The sequence below is a fragment of the Bubalus bubalis genome, chromosome 10 (genome assembly GCF_019923935.1).
Source record: "Bubalus bubalis isolate 160015118507 breed Murrah chromosome 10, NDDB_SH_1, whole genome shotgun sequence".
Lineage (NCBI taxonomy): Eukaryota > Metazoa > Chordata > Mammalia > Artiodactyla > Bovidae > Bubalus > Bubalus bubalis.
Window position 1 is genome coordinate 77,622,801 of NC_059166.1, and position 21,255 is coordinate 77,644,055.

General features: G+C 37.9%; 1 protein-coding gene across 1 annotated transcript in view; it reads left to right on the forward strand.

The window, feature by feature from the left end:
• The window catches only part of NKAIN2 (sodium/potassium transporting ATPase interacting 2), a 1,210,503-nt gene that overhangs the window by 1,034,001 nt on the left and 155,247 nt on the right, over window positions 1-21,255 (forward strand). The window contains exon 4 of the mRNA XM_025295038.3: window positions 6,815-7,015. Coding sequence (XP_025150823.1) covers window positions 6,815-7,015 — 201 coding nt within the window. The remainder of the gene's footprint in view (window positions 1-6,814; window positions 7,016-21,255) is intronic.

The window sequence follows — 21,255 nt, forward strand, 5'->3', positions numbered from 1 at the left end:
TCCAACTCTTTGCGACCCCAATGACCATAGCCTGTCAGGCTCCTCTATCCATGAGATTCTCCAGGCAAGAATACTGGAATGGGCTGCCATGCCCTCCTCCAGGGGAATCTTCCCAACCCAGGGATCAAACCCAAGTCTCCTGTGCCTCCTGCACTGAAGGCAGATTCTTTACCCCCTGAGCCACCTGGGAAACCCCCAAAATAAGGCTACTTGTCCTTAAATACACAAGTATTCTTAGCTCTACAATTTTTATTATTTGGTCTATGCTACCTAAAATGGTCTTTTCCCCCCCAGGTTGTGGATCTTTCTAACCTGGATCCTGTTTTATTTATTTTTTATTTTATTTTATTTTATTTTTTAAACTATCCTGTTTTAGACCCCAGCTAGCGTTCCCATCTCTGAAAGTCTGTCCCACCAGAGCCCACAGGCAACACACCCTCTGAGTTCCCAGACACAAATGGTCCACATCTCTCACTTACCAAATTATTCCTTTTATTGTTATGTTTTATCCCCATCTATCTCATCCTCCAAAATAAGCCCTGTAATGTTAGAGATTGCATTTTATATCTCTTCTGTTCGTCATGGCCTGGTAGAGTATTTTGCATATGGTAAATGAACAATTAATATTTATTAGTAGCTATACTGACACCAACTCGATGGACATGAGTTTGAGTAAACTCCGGGAGTTGGTGATGGACAGGGAGGTCTGGCGTGCTGCAATTCATAGGGTCGCAAAGAGTCAGACACGGCTGAGCGACTGAACTGGAACTGGAATACCGGTAACTAGACTTCTAGACATTAACTAAGCAATCTACAGCAGGGAGAGAATCAAATTTCAATATTATTATTCAAAAAGAACTAAGTAAGAAATTCCAAAAATCTAAGAAAATATTTCTGGCTTTATTAAACTACAACTCAAAGCTTATCACTCTGACCTTCTCCTTCTAACTTCTGCAATATAGAATCAGTTGCTTACAATTAGAATAAATTATGCACCAAATGCCATAAATTATGAAAGCAAATTTTAGCTTTATGTTGAAATTCTTAGACATTACTAGTATCATTTTCTCATTTACTTGTCAACCTATTTTTTTTTAATTATCAAATGCTTGCTTATTTTTTGTTGAGCAATTAGGCTTCTTACATTGCCCTGAATACATACAACCCCATCAGAAACAACTTTATAAGCCTAATAACAGCTTTCATGCAACACATCAGACCCTGCTATTTTGAAAAATGACATGACCATAATGAGGTCCTTTAATCTGAACTTTTTGAAGAGTTACTAAGAGAGATGAATAAATATACTGATAGAAATTTTTGTCACTATACTGATCTGAACATGTAATTATTAAAGTCTTTTTAGATTAAAAAATTTTTTTTGAATCTTACAATTCTGAACCTATCTTATATGTTTTTCAGTGTAAATCCATAGAAAATATGGTTGTATGGATTGGTTGCGATTTTATGCCTTATTCTGTGCTATCAAGACTCATTCTTTGTCTCAAAAGTCCTTATAATTTTGAACACAAAATTACAAAGCATATGGGAATTGAATAATCTATCAATTATGCATGGAACAGCAGTTCACACCTCAGAAATTTCTGTTGCACTTAAAGGGACTTCAAGGGGGCCTTTCTATTGTCTATTTTACAAGCAGGAATTTATATTTTGTGATTAAAATAATGCACACCTACACAAACACAGAGACCTTTTGTTTAAACGGTCTCTGTTTAATTACATGAAAATGAATAAGAATATAAGCTAATTCTAGAAACTATCCAATTAATGATTGTTGGTTGAATATATGCACTTACATTTCATCCTGAAACTCCACCAAATAATACTAAAGAATAAAAAAATGATGAACACACAGTAAAAAGAGAATGGACAAGAAGTGTCAACAGTTTGGGGAAGACAGAAAGTAGAGGATTAGCAAGTGACTTAGAAAAATGGAAAAACCTAAAACTTATGATCATGCAGTGGGTTCCAGTGTACATGGAACCCTTTGGAAAGTCAGGGTTTAGAAGGAGGAGGAGTATGTGAGGTCCAGGATTGAAAATGGGAAGAACTGAATGATCTGTTCAAGAGGAAATTAGATTGCCCCAAGGCTCTTCCTTTAGTCTATGCAACCATACTTCTCCTCTGAATAGGTTACCCCTTTGAAGCACAAATTGCTGTCTCGTAGACTATAGCCCACCAGGCTCCTCTGTCCATGAGATTTTCCAGGCGAGAATACTGGAGGTACAAGCTAAGTTTCTGAATACATTAGCATTAAATTAAAGGCTGTATAGTGAAAAAAAGCCTGCATATTATGTAGCAAAACCATCAGCTCCTCTCCATTCAACCCAGGAAGCTGTGCTCTGGTGTGTAGCCATAGGTAAACTGGAAGACCCAGAACAAAGTTATACCAATCTCTACAAACGGAGCACTTGGAAGGCGGTGCCCAGTAATCATGTGTGAAAGACACCAGCTGATTAGCCCACTGATGCATGACAAAATGCCAATCAAGTTTTAGTTTCTCTTTGGTATGAACTTTTATGAGAGGGTTCTAAGGAACAGCTCAAATAGGAAAGTCAGAAAAAAATAAACATAATAGAAAGTCTTCAGAGTGTTCCCACTGGCTCTTCCCTCTGCTTGGAATGCTTGTCCCATACCTGCTCTCTTTATTCCTACACTTCATTCAGAGCCCTGTGCAAATACAAAATAACAAGACATCTTTTCTTACTAATATATGTAATATTGCATTACACTCCCTCCCCAACACCCAATTCTTTGTTACTCTATTTCTTTACTTGAGTTTATATTTCTGCATATATTAATCATTACATACATATTTTCATACATTTATATATTTGTTATCCATTTCACCCACTGCAAAATTAACACTCATGAAGGTAGGAACATTGCCTAGGGCACATGATAGATCCTTAATAGTTACTGTTAATATTATTTATTTATCTGATTACTTATTTAGTAAAAATAAGTAACTTTGATAAATCTAAAACAATGTAGGAAACACAATTTAAAAAATTAAGAATGCAGAAGATAAGAAAAGTTATAGCCAGGAAACAATTCAACAATATTAACTATGCTGCTGCTGCTAAGTTGCTTCAGTCGTGTCCGACTCTGTGCGACCCCATAGATGGAAGCCCACCAGGCTCCCCTGTCCCTGGGACTCTCCAGGCAAGAGTACTGGAGTGGGTTGCCATTTCCTTCTCCAATGTGTGAAAGTGAAAAGTGAAAGGGAAGAGGCTCAGTCGTGTCAGACTCTTAGCGACCCCATGGACTGCACCCTACCAGGCTCCGCCGTCCATGGGATTTTCCAGGCAAGAGTACTGGAGTGGGGTGCCATTGCCTTCTCTGAATATTAACTATATAAAAACAATAATCGGAGAAGAATTAGCTCTTGAAAGTTCAAAGTATTAAAAATTAAAGATATAGTTCCATAAGTTTGGGAATACTTGGTAAAGAAAATCTCCAAGAGACTAAAGAGAAATGTAAGATATGAACAATAGGAAAGAAAAAATAAGAATGTAAGAGATCAATCCTGGAAGACAGATAGGAATTTGTCTGAAAGGAATTTCCTGCAGTAACAGAAAAAGTCGAGGGGAGGGAACCACTAAAGGTATAATGTAGGTTGACTTCTACAATGAAAGTAAATGGCTCTTGGATGGAAAGACCCTCCAGATGCTCTACAAACTAAGTGAACAAGAAACCCATCAAGATACTGTCTTACTGAAGTTCAGAATTTGAAGCTAAAATTTTTTTTATATCAATAAACCTTAAAAATATAACATGGAACCAAAATATATGAGAGTACATAAACAATTTAAAACCTAAAAAACCTTCATTTTATATTATTAATAAATATGTAAATATTCAGTGAAACTACAAAAAACTTTCATGAGAATAATAACACTAAAATCAAGATAGTAATTATCTGTGGGGAGAGAGAGAGGGAAATCATATTTAGGAAGACCTCAGATGAGGCATCATTTATATGTATAAAATTTTATTTAAAAATGTCTTAAAGCAAATATAAGATTTAATGAAACTGAGTGGTGGGTATAATGGTTTTTTAGACTATCTTCTGCACTTTTTGATGTTTTTGAACTATTTCACTTTTTGAAACAAAAAGACACAAGAGAACAAAAGAGTGAAAACAGGTTACATAAAAAAATTACAGGGAAAAAAATGACATCAGATTTATTAACTGTAATAACAGAAACTAGAACATAATGGAGAAATGTCCACACAGTTTGGAGAGAAAATGATTTTCAACAAAAAAGAATACATCCAGCCAAAATATCAGTCAATTAATATAAAATTAAGGTAAAAAACACTTCAGGCTTAGTCACTCACCTATTCTTAAAAAAAGCTAGTGAATTATGTACTTTGTGAAATGGGAGCAAATTAAGGAAGAGAAAGGTATGAGAGCTGTTAAGAAAAAAATGCACTGGACACTTGTTAAACATGGCAAGACAAATTTTATTTTCACTGCTACAGTACAGAAGAGAGACTTCAGTACAGAGCTGAACTCCATGTCTACAAGATTGATAATCTAGATGAAACAGACTGAAACAGACACATTTCTCTAAAGTCACAAACTACCAAAAGTCACACAAGAAGAAACAGGCCTATGTCCATTAAATATACTGAATATAAATATGTATATTCAATATTTATATCAATTAATAACTTTTCAAAACAGAAAGCCCCAGGCCCAGAGGGGTTCACTGGTGAATTCTACCAAGCATTTAAGAAATACATTATCTCAATTTTCTGCAGTCTGTTCTGGAAGATAGAAGCAAATGGAAAACTTCCCAACTGATTTTATGAGTTGGTGTTAATCTAATGCCAAAGCCACACAACCACATTACAGAAAATTACATATCAATACCTATTACAAATATAGATGCAAATATCCTCAACAAAATGTTTTTAAACAAAATTCAACAATGTACAAAAATAACTACACAACACAACCAAGTGGGATTTATACTAGACTGATTCACCATCAAAAATCAACTAATGCAATAAAAACCAGACTCTTTGACCACGTAACAGGTAGCTCCAGTCATAGGCTTTATTTTGAAGTTCATCTTGCCTGAGTCAGAAACTAATCTGTTGTATCTCCCAGGATCCAAGGACATTTTGAAGCCTTTCTCAATAGTCTTGAAGAAAAGAGAAATTATCCCCTCCCCTACCACCACCCTATGGAGATGATGAGACTCATAACATAGTTCAGACTATGGTCTATAGGGTCACAGAGAGTCGGACATGACTGAAGCGAGTTAGCACATTAAAAGAATACTCTTTCCCCTCCCCAAATTTCCTGATCAGTTATGTTCAATACTTTCATAAGTTCAGTTTAAGTGGACATATCTTAATATTTCCTACTAAGCACTTCATTTTGGAATGAGAGTAGCTGGCATCTATGATTATCTTGCAGCTTTATCACTGAAACAAATAATTCCCTTTCCACCACCGAACCTCTCTGTTAGAAATCATCTTCCCTCATGACATGTTAAATACTAAGATGTATCTGATGCATTTCTTCTAACCATTCTCTTCCTGGAAAACAACATTTGTCCCTGTGCTACTGAGAGCTCCATATTTTGTGTGTGATTTCAAGCTCTGTAGCGCAGACACTACCTTCCTTCCATTTGTAGCTGCACATCCCCTAACAGGCTGTACCTCATCTAAAGTTGTTGACTTAACTATCTTCACCCTTCAATAATTTGCAAATGATATTTTCTAAGAAATATTATGACCAATTTTATAGTGGAAGTGGGCAAGATCAAAAAGATCCTGATTTTCTAAAATAATAATGGAGGGGCAAGCTATATTGTTTTATTAAGTAAAGGTCTTACATATTTTACCACTAACCACAATATTATGTTAAATTTTGCCAAACTGATGTACAGTTTAACATTTAAAATGTGCAATGTGAGTTAGTCACTTCAGTCGTGTCGAACTCTCTGTGACCACATGGACTGTATGTAACCTGCCAGGCTCTTCTGTCCATGGAACTCTCCAGGCAAGAATACTGGAGCAGGTATACCTGTGGCGGATTCATTTTGATATCTGGCAAAACTAATACAATTTTGTAAAGTTTAAAAATAAAATAAAATTAAAATAATAATAATAAAAAAAAATTAAAAAAAAAAAGAAGAATACTGGAGCAGAAAGCCGTTCTCTTCTCCAGGAGATCTTCTCAACCCAGGGATCGAACCAGGATCTCCTGCATTTGCAGGCAGATTTTTTATAGTCTGAGTCATCAGGTAAGCCCCTTAAAAAATGTACAAAAGGTAAATATTCTAAGGGAGAGGAAAATAGCACTTTTAAGATGAACTTCAGTTGACAAAATAGTTAAAACCACTCCCTTTGTAATATTTACAAGTTCTAAAAGCTAAGATTTTTCAGTGTAACAATGTAAGTCTGACAGTTTTACTAATAATACTCTTATTTATATTATTGTAGTCAGGCAAACCTTCATAAATGAAATTAACAGACACATATTTTCCAGGTGGAACTTTGGCTTTAGATGCTACTTTTCTTCCTATAAAATGACAACACACTCCAGTGTTCCTGCCTGGAAAATTCCATGGACAGAGGAGCCTGGCAGGCTACAGTCCATGGGGTCTCAAAGAATTGGACACGACTGAGCACACTCACTCTTTGTGCATATAAAATACAGCAAGGCGAGGGGGAAAAACACATTTCAAAATGGGAAACTCTAAAGCAAATCAGTCCAAATAAGCTAACATTTGTGAAGTAATTCTCATCCTTATAAATTGCCTTCTTGCAGGAAACAGACCTTATCCTGACTTTTAATATTTCAATGCACCGATCTTGGTGGATGGAGAATGGACCAGGATGTACGGTGACATCAGTGACTCCTGCCCCAGACTGGGCCCCAGAAGACCATCGCTACATCACGGTCTCAGGGTGTTTTCTGGAGTACCAGTACATAGAAGTGGCTCACAGTTCCCTCCAGATTGTCCTCGCAGTAAGTGTTGACAGCCAACCACTCCTTCTAGTGTTTCCCGAACTGTTTTATTTCTGTGTATACTCAGCACACGCAGTTGGAACCTGTGGGTAGAAGGTGGATGTGTGCTTTTTCCTAATCACCGCCACTTTTAACAGGGATTTGTCAGGTTAAACCAGGCTATGTCGTGGACCGAGTGATTCTTTCTGGGTATGCTGCTAATTCTGGGAATTTCCTTCTCCCTTAAAATCTTGTTCTTAGATTTCCCCCAGGTACCATCCATCATCTTTTATCACCGTCTCTCTTTTTCAAAACAATTCAGCTTTTCTACGAATTCTAATTCTAGATTATCACACGCCTATTTTTCATAGTATTCTGCCAATAAATAATGCTCCCTCTACAGGAAGAAAGTTGGAGTTACAAATAATTCCTCCATTTTTGTATATTTATAGAACACATTTGTATAATATATTACTATGTTATATAAAACATTATTTTACATTATATTCCTATGATAAAGAAATAAATACCTCCCTTTCATGAGAACTTTCGCTAATGCTAAATGTGTAATTTTGTGGGATTCATAAAGTTAAGGCAACTTTATTATACATGTCTCCATTTATTACAGATCATGTATGCAGATCTATGTGTATTTTCTTAGACTCTATGTAGATCTTCAGTTGAGGTGCACAGTCTTAATCTTTAACAACAAATAATACAATTAGAATCTTCTTTTTACCTTTCTTTAGTTAATTACTTTGAGAATGACAGTAACTCACAATTCTTAAATAACAGGACATAAAATATTCTGGGTAGAATGGTACCAGCTGGTTCATATAAAACTCTTCAGGAATTTAAAAGGAAAGTACATGAGTGTGTGTATTAGATTACATAATTAATATATATAGTTATTATATTTTTTAATGAGGAATATATATGAACATGCATATACACATATAATTATAGACTATATATGTTGTGCTATGAACACTTCCCAAGTCTCTGTGACTAAAAACCACAAAGGTTTATTCTTATGGGTGAGCAAGAAGTTTTACCAATCACTGGTCGCTAAGGAAACAAGGCTAGGAACCCAGCCACCGTCTCAGTCATCATGGCTGCCATGCCAGATGGCAGGAAGAGATCTGAAGTGTCTACATTGGCACAAAAATGCTCCTACTTGAGAGAGGAAGCTCACTGCTCATAGTTCATTGTCCAGAACTAGACACAGATTCCTACCCAATCACAAATCAGCCAGAAAGGAGGAAGAACTGTAAATATTTGAGAAGCAGCATAAATTATTTCCACAATATTTGAATTACGCTCTTGGCTAAAGCACTGAGTGATCTCCCTTGAATGTGTCCAACCTGAAGCACTTCTTAATTAAAAAAAAAAAAAAAGCTTCTATGATAGTTTTAAATTCTATAACTGTTCATTTTTATTATATTTAAGTAAAGTGAGATTTGATGGAATGGAACTAGTCATTTCATTATGTAAAATTCATTTAGGTGAAGCATTCATTCTCATATGGGAAAAGTAAAATATTTCTGGTATTTAGTGACAGATAAAATGTCTTCCTACATGTGAGAGAGGAATTTTAGAGAAAATGTTCCTTCCTTGAAACTCCCTTTTTATCTTTTTTTTTTAACTGTATCCATAATTTTTGGAAAACTTCTATATATGCGTCAAGGATGATGTAAACATATAGTCTGTGTGCATGGATAGTTAAATATATGACTATTTTAGAGAGTTATTTGAATGAATGTGTGTATGAATAAACTATACTCGCAGATTTATTAAACCGCCATGAAATTCTGGTTCACAGATAATTTGCTGAGGAAATACATTTGGACATGGAAGCATGTGTTAAGGCTGACATACTGCCCAAAGAAAAAAAATATTTTTACATAAGTAAAAATCATCTGTAAAGGCAAAGTGGCTAGAGTGTAGAGAAGATGGATGGAGTGTCTCTAGGAGCAGATGCGACCAATATATCAAGCTGCTGGTTCTCGATCCTCCTGTCGACACGTCCCCCAGCTGAGTGGAGCAATAGTTTGAGCAGGTCATCATAGGATGTGGCATCTTCACCTCTGCCCTTTCCACCTGCTCTTCCTTCCAGGGGAGTTCTTTTGCTATGCTGACTGGATCACCTGAGAGAGTAACTCAGCAGCCCAAGCCGGTTTTTTTGGAAAAGTTTCCACACACTTTCTGTCTTTGGGTTTGTTATGGCCTGGCTGGCCTTGGGCTGAAAGCATCTGCTATGTAGAAAAGCTAGCACATCTTAACTAGCGTTTTAGAATGCAAACCAAAACAGGGCTGATCTTGAACAATTTGCTCTGCCCAGTTAGCAGAAGCCTTCCAAATATTCCTACAGCCATTCTGATCACTTCTTTTGCCGTGTTGAAGGCATGCTGCATGCAGTCCATGGAGTTGCGAAGAGTCGGACACGACTTAGTGACGGAACAACAACAAGGGATGAAACAGTGGCTTGAATCTCTGCTTCTCCCCTTCTCCTGTTCCTCAAATCATCTTCCTGACAATCCAATGTTTAGTTCGGTCCAGTCCAGGGAACGCTTCCTGAGTGATGCTCCCTGCTGGCATCTAGAGAAACAAATGACAGCATCTCTGACCTTGAGGCTGTCAAGGTCAGAAATGGGCGTGGTTCCTCAGGGTACACACCCAGGGCAGACAGGCACACTTTGGGAATGTGGTACAGAGAATACGTTTGTGGCATTTATGGCATCATCTTGGCTTCTTAGTTCCATCCTGCTTTTTGTGAAGTCAGCTAAACTCCCACACTTCTCTTTCACCTGTCTTTGAAGCTACCCTCTCTTCCAGGATATCCGGCTTAGATCTGTTTTCATAAATGGCTGCTGTTCCAGCAACGGCTCTTGATTAACTCCAAGTCTCTCCAGCTCTTTTTCTCCACCTTCACTCAGCCTCTCTTTCACAGATTCCTAACCCCTGGCACGCCTGTCACCCCATTGTTCGGTTTCCTGCCAATCAACTCCTAGCTGATTTTGAAATTAGCATTCACAAAGCCCACATTTGCATTGCACATTCATAAGATATCTCCCATCTCCAGCCAAAGGAAGAAGAGTATAATATCCACATAATTGGGAAGAGAGGCTATTAATCACACAGCCTCCAGCCGAGCAGAAAGGACTGCCACAGCATCATAATGATCAGCCAGGTGTGAGGTTTCCAGCGTTCTTCTCCAGCAGCATTTTCTTCTAGTTAGGATCAGATATCACGTACAAAGGGAATACAGGTGTGCACAGTTTTAATAAAATCCAAATTTTTTTTTAAAACTGCACCTACAAAATAGATATAATAAATACATATGGAAAGAGCCCAGGAGGAGCCGAACTAAAGAGATGATGCTGTTTACATTACAACACAATGAACCTGATTTCTTCAGAAAATGTGACTATAACTGTATGGTTTGCAAAATGCATTTACAGGAATTTAATCTTTTGATTTGTGTAACAGTCCTGGGAGGGCAGCAGGACAGACTCAAAGCCTTTCCCAAGATTTCTTAGCTAGTACATGTGGAGGACGGACATGCTAATCTAAGTTTTTCTCGGTACCAAGGATAGGAAAACAGACTTAAACCAGCATGCCAGCATCAGCTGATGGGTAACAGATTCATGAAACCCCAAAATTCAGACTTCTCTTCAGTAGCAAAGAATGCCATTATTAATTAGCTATGTCTTCCATGGGTGAGGGGAAGGGAGGTATATATACCTCATCTGTATTTGTTTTTGTTCAGTCACCAAGTCATTTCCGACTCTTCATAACCCCATGGACTGCAGCATGCAAGGCTTCCCTGTCCCTCACCATCTCCCAGAGTTTGCCCAAGTTCCTGGTCATTGAATCGGTGATGCCATCCAACCATCTCATCCTCTGTTGCCCTCTTCTCCTTCTGCCTTCAATTTTAGGCAGCATCAGGGTCTTTTCCAAAGAGTCAGTTTTTAGCATCACGTGGTCAAAGTACTGGCGCTTCAGCATTCAGCATTAGTCCTTCCAAAGAATATTCAGGGTTGATTTCCTTTAGGACTGACTGGTTTGATCTCCTTGCTTTCCAAGGGACTCTCAAGAGTCTTCTCCAGCACCACAGTTCAAAAGCATCAATTCTCTGGCACTCTGCCTTCTTTATTGTCCAGTTCTTACATCTGCACATGACTACTGGAAAGACCATAGCCTGACTACATGGACCTTTGTCGGCAAAGTGATGTCTCTGCTTTTTAACACACTGTCTAGGTTTGTCATAGCTTTCCTGCCAAGAAGTAATCATCTTCTAATTTCCTGGCTACAGTCAAAATTCACAGTGATTTTAGAGCCCAAGAAGAGGAAATCTGTCACTGCTTGCATCTTTTCCCCTTCTATTTCTATTACACACACACCTCACTTCCTGTAACCAACACAATGAAAAGGGAGTAGTTTTACAAAGAAAGGTAAATAAATGAACCACTAAGGGTAACTTTTTTGGGGCTCCAAAATCACTGCAGATGGTGATTGCAGCCACGAAATTAAAAGACGCTTACTCCTTGGAAGGAAAGTTATGACCAACCTAGATAGCATATTCAAAAGCAGAGACATTATTTTGTGAACAAAGGTTCGTCTAGTCAAGGCTATGGTTTTTCCAGTGGCATGTATGGATGTGAGAGTTGGACTGTGAAGAAGGCTGAGTGCCGAAGAATTGGTGCTTTTGAACTGTGGTGTTGGAGAAGACTCTTGAGAGTCCCTTGGACTGCAAGGAGATCCAACCAGTCCATTCTGAAGGAGATCAGCCCTGGGTGTTCTTTGGAAGGAATGATGCTAAAGCTGAAACTCCAGTACTTTGGCCACCTCTTGCGAAGAGTTGACTCATTGGAAAAGATTCTGATGCTGGGAGGGATTGGGGGCAGGAGGAGAAGGGGATGACAGAGGATGAGATGGCTGGATGGCATCACTGACTCGATGGACGTGAGTCTGGGTGAACTCCGGGAGTTGGTGATGGACAGGGAGGCCTGGCGTGCTGCAATTCATGGGGTCGCAAAGAGTCGGACACGACTGAGCGACTGAACTGAACTGAACTGAAGGGAAACTTTTATCATAATAACTGAAGTAACTTTTTATTTTGAAACATATTCAGATAATTCATTGGAAACCAGAATCTCTTTCTTCTCTAGCTACCTCCAAAGGACCAATATCTCTAAATTTAACATGAAGTTCTCCAACCAAAATTGCTAGGCTTCATTTTCCTTTATTTCTTTTACTTCTGACACACTTCTAAGCAAGTTGACTATTAATTTTTTAAGAGACCAGTAGAGGATATTGGTAAAAACATAAATAAGCTTACTATTTCCCGCAGCCATTAAAACTGGCTTAGAAACTGTCTACAAATTAGCAGGGAAGTCACAGAAAACTTTAGAAAAGGTTCCGGTACACTGTTCATAGCTAAAAAAACAGGTTCACTGCCAAGTTTATCCTTCAGTTACATCTATTCTCTATAAAACTTTGTAGAGTGCTTGAAATGATGGAAATCATTGTTCAACATACTGTGGTGAAACAAATTTTGAAGGTAAAATATGTGCCTTTCAAATGGATAGAGTTTGGAGAAGGCAATGGCAACCCACTCCAGTGTTCCTGCCTGGAGAATCCCAAGGACGGGGGGCCTGGTGGGCTGCCATTTATGGGGTCACACATGAGTTGGACAGGACTGAAGCAACTTAGCAGCAGCAGCAACAGATGTTTCCAATTGTTTCCAGATAATGATACACATTTGCTATCTGGCTTGCTAGGATCTGCCTAGGAATACCACTGGTGAAGAAATTTGCAAAATTCTGAATGCAAACTTTATCCAAGTTGACCTGGGGTTGTTCTGGTAATGGCACATGTTGTTTGTCTGAATGTTGCTGAAGTGTATGGTGCATGCATGAGAGTAAAGAACCTTACTGCTCATGCTGTTTTTTTCCCTATAATCTGGAAACACATTCATGGAAGCCTGATTTTCAAAGATTTGGATTCTGATTTTCACTTAGCCTTGGACGTTGCTATTAAAATGGCAAAAATTAAATCTAAGTAGTGAACTTGCACCATCTCAAAGAGGTGAGTGGGCAAAGTGGTGTGAGCAAAGGATACCCAGCTATTGTATTCAGAAGTGCAAAGATGACAATGTGGATGTCATTTACTTGAGATGAAATATTTGAACTGAAAAATTAAGACAGTGTTTTTAAGACAAAATGTAAATTTGATCTGGTATGTCTGTTATGCAATGAAAAATGATTTGGCCATTTACGTTATTGAAATTGTCATTTTACAAAAACTAATTAGCCAAACCTGCAGCTCCATCAGTTCAGTTCAGTTTAGTTCAGTCACTCAGTCCTGTCCGACTCTTTGTGACCCCATGAACTGCAGCACGCCAGGCCTCCCTCTCCATCACCAACTACTGGAGTTCACTCAAACTCACATCCATCGAGTCGGTGATGCCATCCAGCCATCTCATCCTCTGTCATCCCCTTCTCCTCCTGCCCCCAATCCCTCCCAGCATCAGAGTCTTTTCCAATGAGTCAACTTTTCACATGAGGTGGCCAAAGTACTGGAGTTTCAGCTTTAGCATCATTCCTTCCAAAGAAATCCCAGGGCTGATCTCCTTCAGAATGGACTGGTTGGATCTCCTTGCAGTCCAAGGGACTCTCAAGAGTCTTCTCCAACACCACAGTTCAAAAGCATCAATCCTTTGGTGCTCAGCTTTCTTCACAGTCCAACTCTCACATCCATACATGACTACTCGAAAAACCATAGCCTTGACTAGACGGACCTTGACTAGATTTGTTGGCAAAGTAATGTCTCTGCTTTTTAATATGCTATCTGCTGCACCTGCTGCTGCTAAGTCGCTTCAGTCGTGTCCGACTCTGTACAACCCCATAGACGGCAGCCCACCATGCTCCCCCGTCCCTGGGATTCTCCAGGCAAGAATACTGGAGTGGGTTGCCATTTCCTTCTCCTAGGTTGGTCATAACTTGCCTTCCAAGGAGTAAGCGTCTTTTAATTTCATGGCTGCAATCACCATCTGCAGTGATTTTGGAGCCCAAAAAAATAAAGTCTGACACTGTTTCCACTGTTTCCCCATCTATTTCCCATGAAGTGATGGGACCAGATGCCATGATCTTCGTTTTCTGAATGTTGAGCTTTAAGCCAACTTTTTCACTTTCCTCTTTCACTTTCATCAAGAGGCTTTTGAGTTCCTCTTTACTTTCTGCCATAAGGGTGGTGTCATCTGCATATCTGAAGTTATTGATATTTCTCCCAGCAGTCTTGATTCCAGCTTGTGCTTCTTCCAGTCCAGCGTTTCTCATGATGTACTCTGCATAGAAGTTAAATAAGCAGGGTGACAATATACAGCCTTGATGTACTCCTTTTCCTATTTGGAACCAGTCTGTTGTATCATGTCCAGTTCTAACTGTTGCTTCCTGACCTGCATATAGGTTTCTCAAGAGGCAGGTCAGGTGCTTAGTATTCCCATCTCTTTCAGAATTTTCCACAGTTTATTGTGATCCTCACAGTCAAAGGCTTTGGCATAGTCAATAAAGCAGAAATAGATGTTTTTCTGGAACTCTCTTGCTTTTTTGATGATCCAGCAGATGTTGGCGATTTGGCCTTTTCTAAAACCAGCTTGAACATCTGGAAGTTCGCGGTTCACGTATTGCTGAAGCCTAACCACACAATTGCACTCATCTCACAGGCTAGTAAAGTAATGCAGCTCCATAATTTGATTCAAATACACTTAATGTGCATACTTTTCATGGACAAAAATATTATATCAACAAATATATTGAAATTAAATATTTCTCACAAGTTTTATATATATCAGATTAATCTAGGTGCCTTTATGAGAAAGAGTTATAAGTATAATTGTTGTTTATTTTATCTTGGTGGTGTTCTTTGTATACCTCCCAGAAATTGCTGCTGCAAATCAAGAACTTTCCAATTCTTTGCTTCCATTAAAACTGAAGGAAAACCTCATAGACTTACCAATTGGTAGATTACTTGAAATAATTCTTATGATAGGTAAATATGTAAATATGGCACCCAATTTCAAGGAACCTGCAGAAGTTGAGTGATGTCATTGTAACAAAAAGCCTTCACTACTTCTCTATTTTTGAAAGAACAATATTTTTCCTAAATATATACCTAATATATTATATATTTATAATATGTAATATATCACTTATAATATATTTATATATTTATATTTACATCATCCATATATTATCCATAAATATCTATATTTATATTTATAGTATATGTAATAAATATATATTATATATTTATAATAAATAAATACCTAATACAAAAACAACTAGAATTCATGCTAAACTCCATCCCATTCTAGTATTAATCAAAAATGGACATTAAATGAAATTTTATTTTTTACATAATAATCATTATAGAAGTGTGTACATGTGTTCTTAAATGAAAGAAAGTGAACACATCATAGCAGTATTCAAATTCCACTGGATATATGAGTAAATAATATATCTTTAAAATATATTGATATGTATACTATGCCAAAATAAAGTGCTTTTGAAACCATTTAAACTAATGATGAAAAATATCAAATATGAATTTCAAATGTAGATTGTTTCAAGCCCACATAGTTTCAAGTGGAATTTTAAAAAATTTATTTCAGGGTATGCAGGAGCCAAAATGTTTGGAGGCCATTAATCTAAAGCAGTGGTTTCTTCCTTCTTTTTTTCTGTTCCTTCTTTCCTTCCTTCCTTCCTCAGTCCCTACAGACTGAGCCACAGCACAAGAAGCAGGCATTTAATTCTCAGGTATGCTAAGGGGGCGGTCTTGGAGCCCCCATACATTCCCCTAAAGCCCAGATTGTTAATGCTAGCTGACACTAGGAATTACTTACCTAGCTGTTTAAAAGATTACTATAAACATAATATACTTCTAGAAATTTTTTGTCCTTTTGTCTGAGGTAGGGCAGAGGTGGGTATATTTTTCAAAAGTTTCTCCAGATATATTAGTCCCATCCCTTTCCTTTTATTGCTGATTCCTCAAATATGAATTGCATAGAAAAGCAAGGTGCTTGGTCAGGAAGATGATTTTATATGCCAAGATGGTACCACAGTTCTGGTTGTTCTACCAATTCCTTTCTGGGCCTTAAGAGTCACTTCCCTTCCTGTACTGCAGGGTCAAACACATAAGTTATATGACTAGTTGTGTATGTGTGTGTTAGCCACTCAGTCGTGTCTGACTCTTTGCGACCCCACGAACTGTAGCCCTCCAGGCTTCTCTGTCCATGGACTTCTCCAGGCAAGAATACTGGAGTGGTGGCTGATTTATGTCAATGTATGGCAAAAAACACCATAATATTGTAAAGTAATTAGACTCAAATTAAAATAAATTAATTAATTAAAAAAAAAAAAAAAGAATACTGGAGTGGATTGCCATTCCCTTCTCCAGAGGATCTTCCTGACCCTGGGATCAAACTCTAGTCTCCTGCATCACAGGCAGATTCTTTACCGTTTGAGCTACAGGGAAGAGTTACTCACATAACTAACCTGTGGTCAAACACCGAATTCATGTACTTAAACACTGTTTACCATTCCTCCACATTGAATGGTGAGCTGGTGTAGAACTTCTGATTCTAGTCAATGTCCAAAACTGTTCAAAAGTTTTTAGCACAAAACGGCTTGTTGCGTGTGATGGAAATGGACAGAATGACAAGCACTCAGTTTCTTTCCTAGATCCCAGAATGGTTCAACAGCTTTGCTGCTTGCCTTCAAATATTAAACACACTGTTTCAACTCCCGTTCTCCCAGGTATTCAGATACACAGACCTGCTTGTCAGTAAAGGAAATAAATGTGATTTGTCTTTCTGTAACATCAGAATAGTTTATACAAATCATCACAAATATATGGGAAGAAGAATCAAATACCAATTGTAAACAGGGGATTTTTTCCAGTGGACAAAGTTGCTTAATTAGCAGAATGAAGGTGGTAAACAGAACTGTGCTTAGTCACTCAGTTGTGTCCGGCTCTTTGCAAACCCATGGACAGCAGCCCGTCAGGCTCCTCCATCCACGGGGATTCTCCAGGCAAGAACACTGGAGTGGGTTGCTATGCCCTCCTCCAAGGGATCTTACCAACCCAGGGATCAATCCCAGGTCTCTTCCACATTTCAGGCAGATTCTTTACCGTCTGAGCCACCAGGGAAGACCTAAATAGAATTGGGAAAGGACATTTCTTGGTACAACTGAGTGTTCCAAAACACATAAATGATGTTCTACAAACCAAGTTTAGAACCCCAACTGGATTTACCCCTGATAGTAAGAAATATCGAGACCAATGGATACTTCTGAAATGGGCACATGTTTAAATTTCTACTCTACTCTCAATTTCTCTGGAAAATAACAAATTCATTTGAACATAATCACTTCGGAGCATAACACCTTCATGTCTTATCCACAGATGTCAATCAAGTTTTGGTAAAAATAAACCCTGAACAATCAGTTATCATGCTCTTTATTTTATTTTGCTTTATTCCTGAAAGGTGTCCTTGTATACTGGTGAGCAGTTTCATGAGTCTGTGAACAAATGGAGCATAAGAACTTGAACAGTCTCTAAAGTCAAATTAAATCTAAGATTTTTTTTCTTGCCTTTAATATCCACTAGTATTCCCTACATGCAAGGTCAGAACTATCAGGTAAAATATTCACAGTCTGGGAGTAACAATCCTTAAATTTTACACCCAGCTGTATAATAAACTATTTTGTAATTATGAACTAGATGAGATAATGTCTAAGAAATTGCCTTGAAAACAATAAAGGTGGTATATTTATTTTCTCCTTAGCTCAGTTTCTTCCACTGCTCTGGAGAACACTATTATTTCGTCAGGTTCACTCGCAGTGGTGTGCAAAACTGAACTGAATCCTACTAAGCTTACTTACTCCCCGGATAAAACCATGATTCTTAAAGCCAGTGTGATGCTATTTAGTGTAATAACACACCAGCCAGCACAGGGGCAAGTTTTATCCCATATCAACCATTATCATCAGATTGCAGTATCTGCTTCTCTATGTAATGTTTGAAGCATTTGCTTACCCCCAAAGCAATAATATAATATCACTTGATTTATCACATTATATCACTTGATCTATCAGAATGCTTAGAAACACCATGGAATAAAAATACCAATACATTTAACATGGTAGAGAAGATTATAGCCTATGATAAATCAATAATAATTGGGTTTTCTTGAATAATATTAAAGTTGAAATTACCTCCATAGAGTATTATACAGTAAACCCAGTAGAATCCCATTTCTTATATTTAACTTTATAGTCATAAATTATTTCAGAAAGAAATAAGTATATGAAAATATAGTAAAATGGAGTATTTTTGAAAACAAGACAAGCTGTTGAACTTCAACAAAGTCTACCATCTTCCGTGGTCATATATAACATCATTGCCTTTAAGATGTCTTTCTAGTCATGATCAATTATTATGATACACATTTTTGAGAAATACATCTTCGATGGAAATGTCTTCTTCACAGAAACTTCTACACACAGTGATAGAGTTAATAATAGTAGAATGCATTATAGTTGTTAAATAACAGCAAGTCATCTCAAAAGAAGGATGTAAAAATGATTTATAATGATACCTGTAATACAAGAGATAATTTATTGTTTAGTATGTTATACTTGAGTGAAAAAGAATAAATATATGGGCAAACACACTTAAGCTAAATATTGTTTACACAGTAGAAAAAGAACCATCTGTGATAGTCTCTCCACACCCTTTGCTTTTACCAGTCCTACAAATAGGATTTTAAGCGCTACTGTTCTCCACCCACACAGTCCTCCACACTGGGCATACGATTTCCAGTCATTTTCGTGCGGAGGCCAGTCCTCATGGCTCCATGGCTACATCTGTGCCAACTCCCACCCATTGTTAAATTTCTCTCAAGCAGTAACCCGATGAGTCAAAACCAATTCTCATGCCATATGTTTCTCACTGCTATTCTCCTAACTATTCATAATATTGTATTATACTTAATGAAGGAGTTCTTTCCCATGTGACTGTTTGCGTTAATGTTAACTGCAAATATGGCTCCAACCCTGTTAATAATCCAGGGCGTTTCCATATCACTGAATTTTAGAGAAATATTTGATTGATTAAGTCAATAGTTTTCAAGCTTTTTCTAGTAAATCCCTTCTAGTATAACATTTTACTTTATCATCCATCAGACTGTGAAATCTATTCATCACAATCCCACTAATATTAAGTAAGGTTCTTACAGTAAACAATATCTTGCCAAAGTTGGATTGACATGACTCATTATCACTAGTGACCCCTCTATGTCAATTAATTCATGCAAACCTTGAAATTTTGGTGAGTGTCTTTTTATAGTTTCATTCAATGGGGAAAGTCTAGAATAATATTAAGGAAAATATGATTTTGTGTATCATTATTTTAACTCTCATGTGTAAAACGTTTTCAAATAGAAGTTATTGCATTGTGTTCAACAACGGTAAACAGTAAACTGAGCGCCCTGTCAGTCTGGCTGTGACAATTATTTGATCGTTTAAATTAATGAATAAAAAAGCATTGAAGGCTCAATTGAAAGGCATCTGTGTAAACACTGACCTAACATTAATCTTTGCTTTCATTTTCCTTTTGTGATCCATTAGAGGTTTTTTTCTTCCCTTTAGACCCCATATGCTTACAGATATTAATTTCCAGAGAAATACAATGATTCTCCCAACAATGGTGGTGTGTTGCTTGGCTTTACTTCACTGAAACCTGGTCAGAGACTCTGATGACAGATAGTCTGCTTGTCAGCTTTGCTTCAGGAATCCAAAGAAAATGGAACTCATCAAGGAGCAGAGCCTCAGGCAGTACCTGTGCCTCTTATTTGGGTCCTTTCATGCTAGGTTGACAGGGGTCTCAGTCTTTCATCATTTGGTTCACTGACAGAAAGAGAAGGGAGCTGCTGCACTTTTAGGTACCACTCTGCAGACTGCTCTATTGCAAAATAAACAAACAATGTATTTTTAGGGCACCACCTGCAGCAAGCAGCTGTACCAAACAGAGCAGAACCACGAAGGATGTGATTTGTTCCATTTAACATGAAGCCTTGAGGTTTGAGGAGAGAGGGAGGAGAAGGTTCTATGTATACAACCCACATATCCGCAATTTAAACTGAAGCTGATTTTCCTTTTTCGATTGGAATTGAGGTATCATTACATCTTTCCTCCTGTCCCACCCCACAACCTCTGGTTGACAACAATTCTATTATTGGGGTTATAACTGTTAACTGAGAAAATCATTTTTCTCTGACAGTATACTTCCTCTTCCATTCAAGGGCAATTTTCTCTCAGAGCAACCTATACTTAAATGCCAACATCTGCTGTATCTAAGCTGTATATAAATGGTGTCTGGCATTTACATGATGCCAATGACATGATTAGAGAAACTCATGCTTAGCTTACATAGAATTTTCTTCTTATCTACAGCTTTAATCTATTTCAGTCGTTCTGCAGGGTCTCTCGGCTTCTCCTACTGCACCACACAAGTCTGAAACACTCTGAAAGCTGAAGGTTAGCTCTAATTTTGACTGACAATCAGTTTGTGCATTAATTCCTATCTCTGCAGGCCTTAAAGTTGTATGTGCACGTTGAACTAATACATTTTTCTACTTTTGCAAATAAATGCCAGATGTTACCTTGTTACCCTGATGAGTGTGCATGAGTGCTAAGTTGCTTCAGTCATGTCTGACTCTTTGCGACCCTATGGACTGTAGCCCACCAGGCCCCTCTGTCCATGGGATTCTCCAAGTAAGAATACCAGTGTGGGTTGCCATTTCCTCCTCCAGGGGATCTTCCTGGCCCAGGGACTGACCCCACATCTCTTACAAGTCTCCTGAGTAGACAGGTGGATTCTTGACCACTAGTACCACGTGGGAAGCCAAAAGCTGTTGCATCATGATGAAGTCTGCCAGGTCTGCACTGTCTCAGTACCGAGAATTTGGAGGCTGATGCAAGGGATATTTTAAGTACTTGCTTTTCCCCTAGATTTAAAAATCTCCTCATTCTCTTAATGGCTATTGATTCTGACCTCACAAACCAAAGTCACCATTTCATTTTGAGTTCTTCTAGGTGAGCTGGGAAAAATAGAATTAAATTATAGATGATGCTGGAGGCAATCCAGGTAGTTACAAATGGAGGTCATTTTAAGTACAGAGAGCAACAGTTACCTTT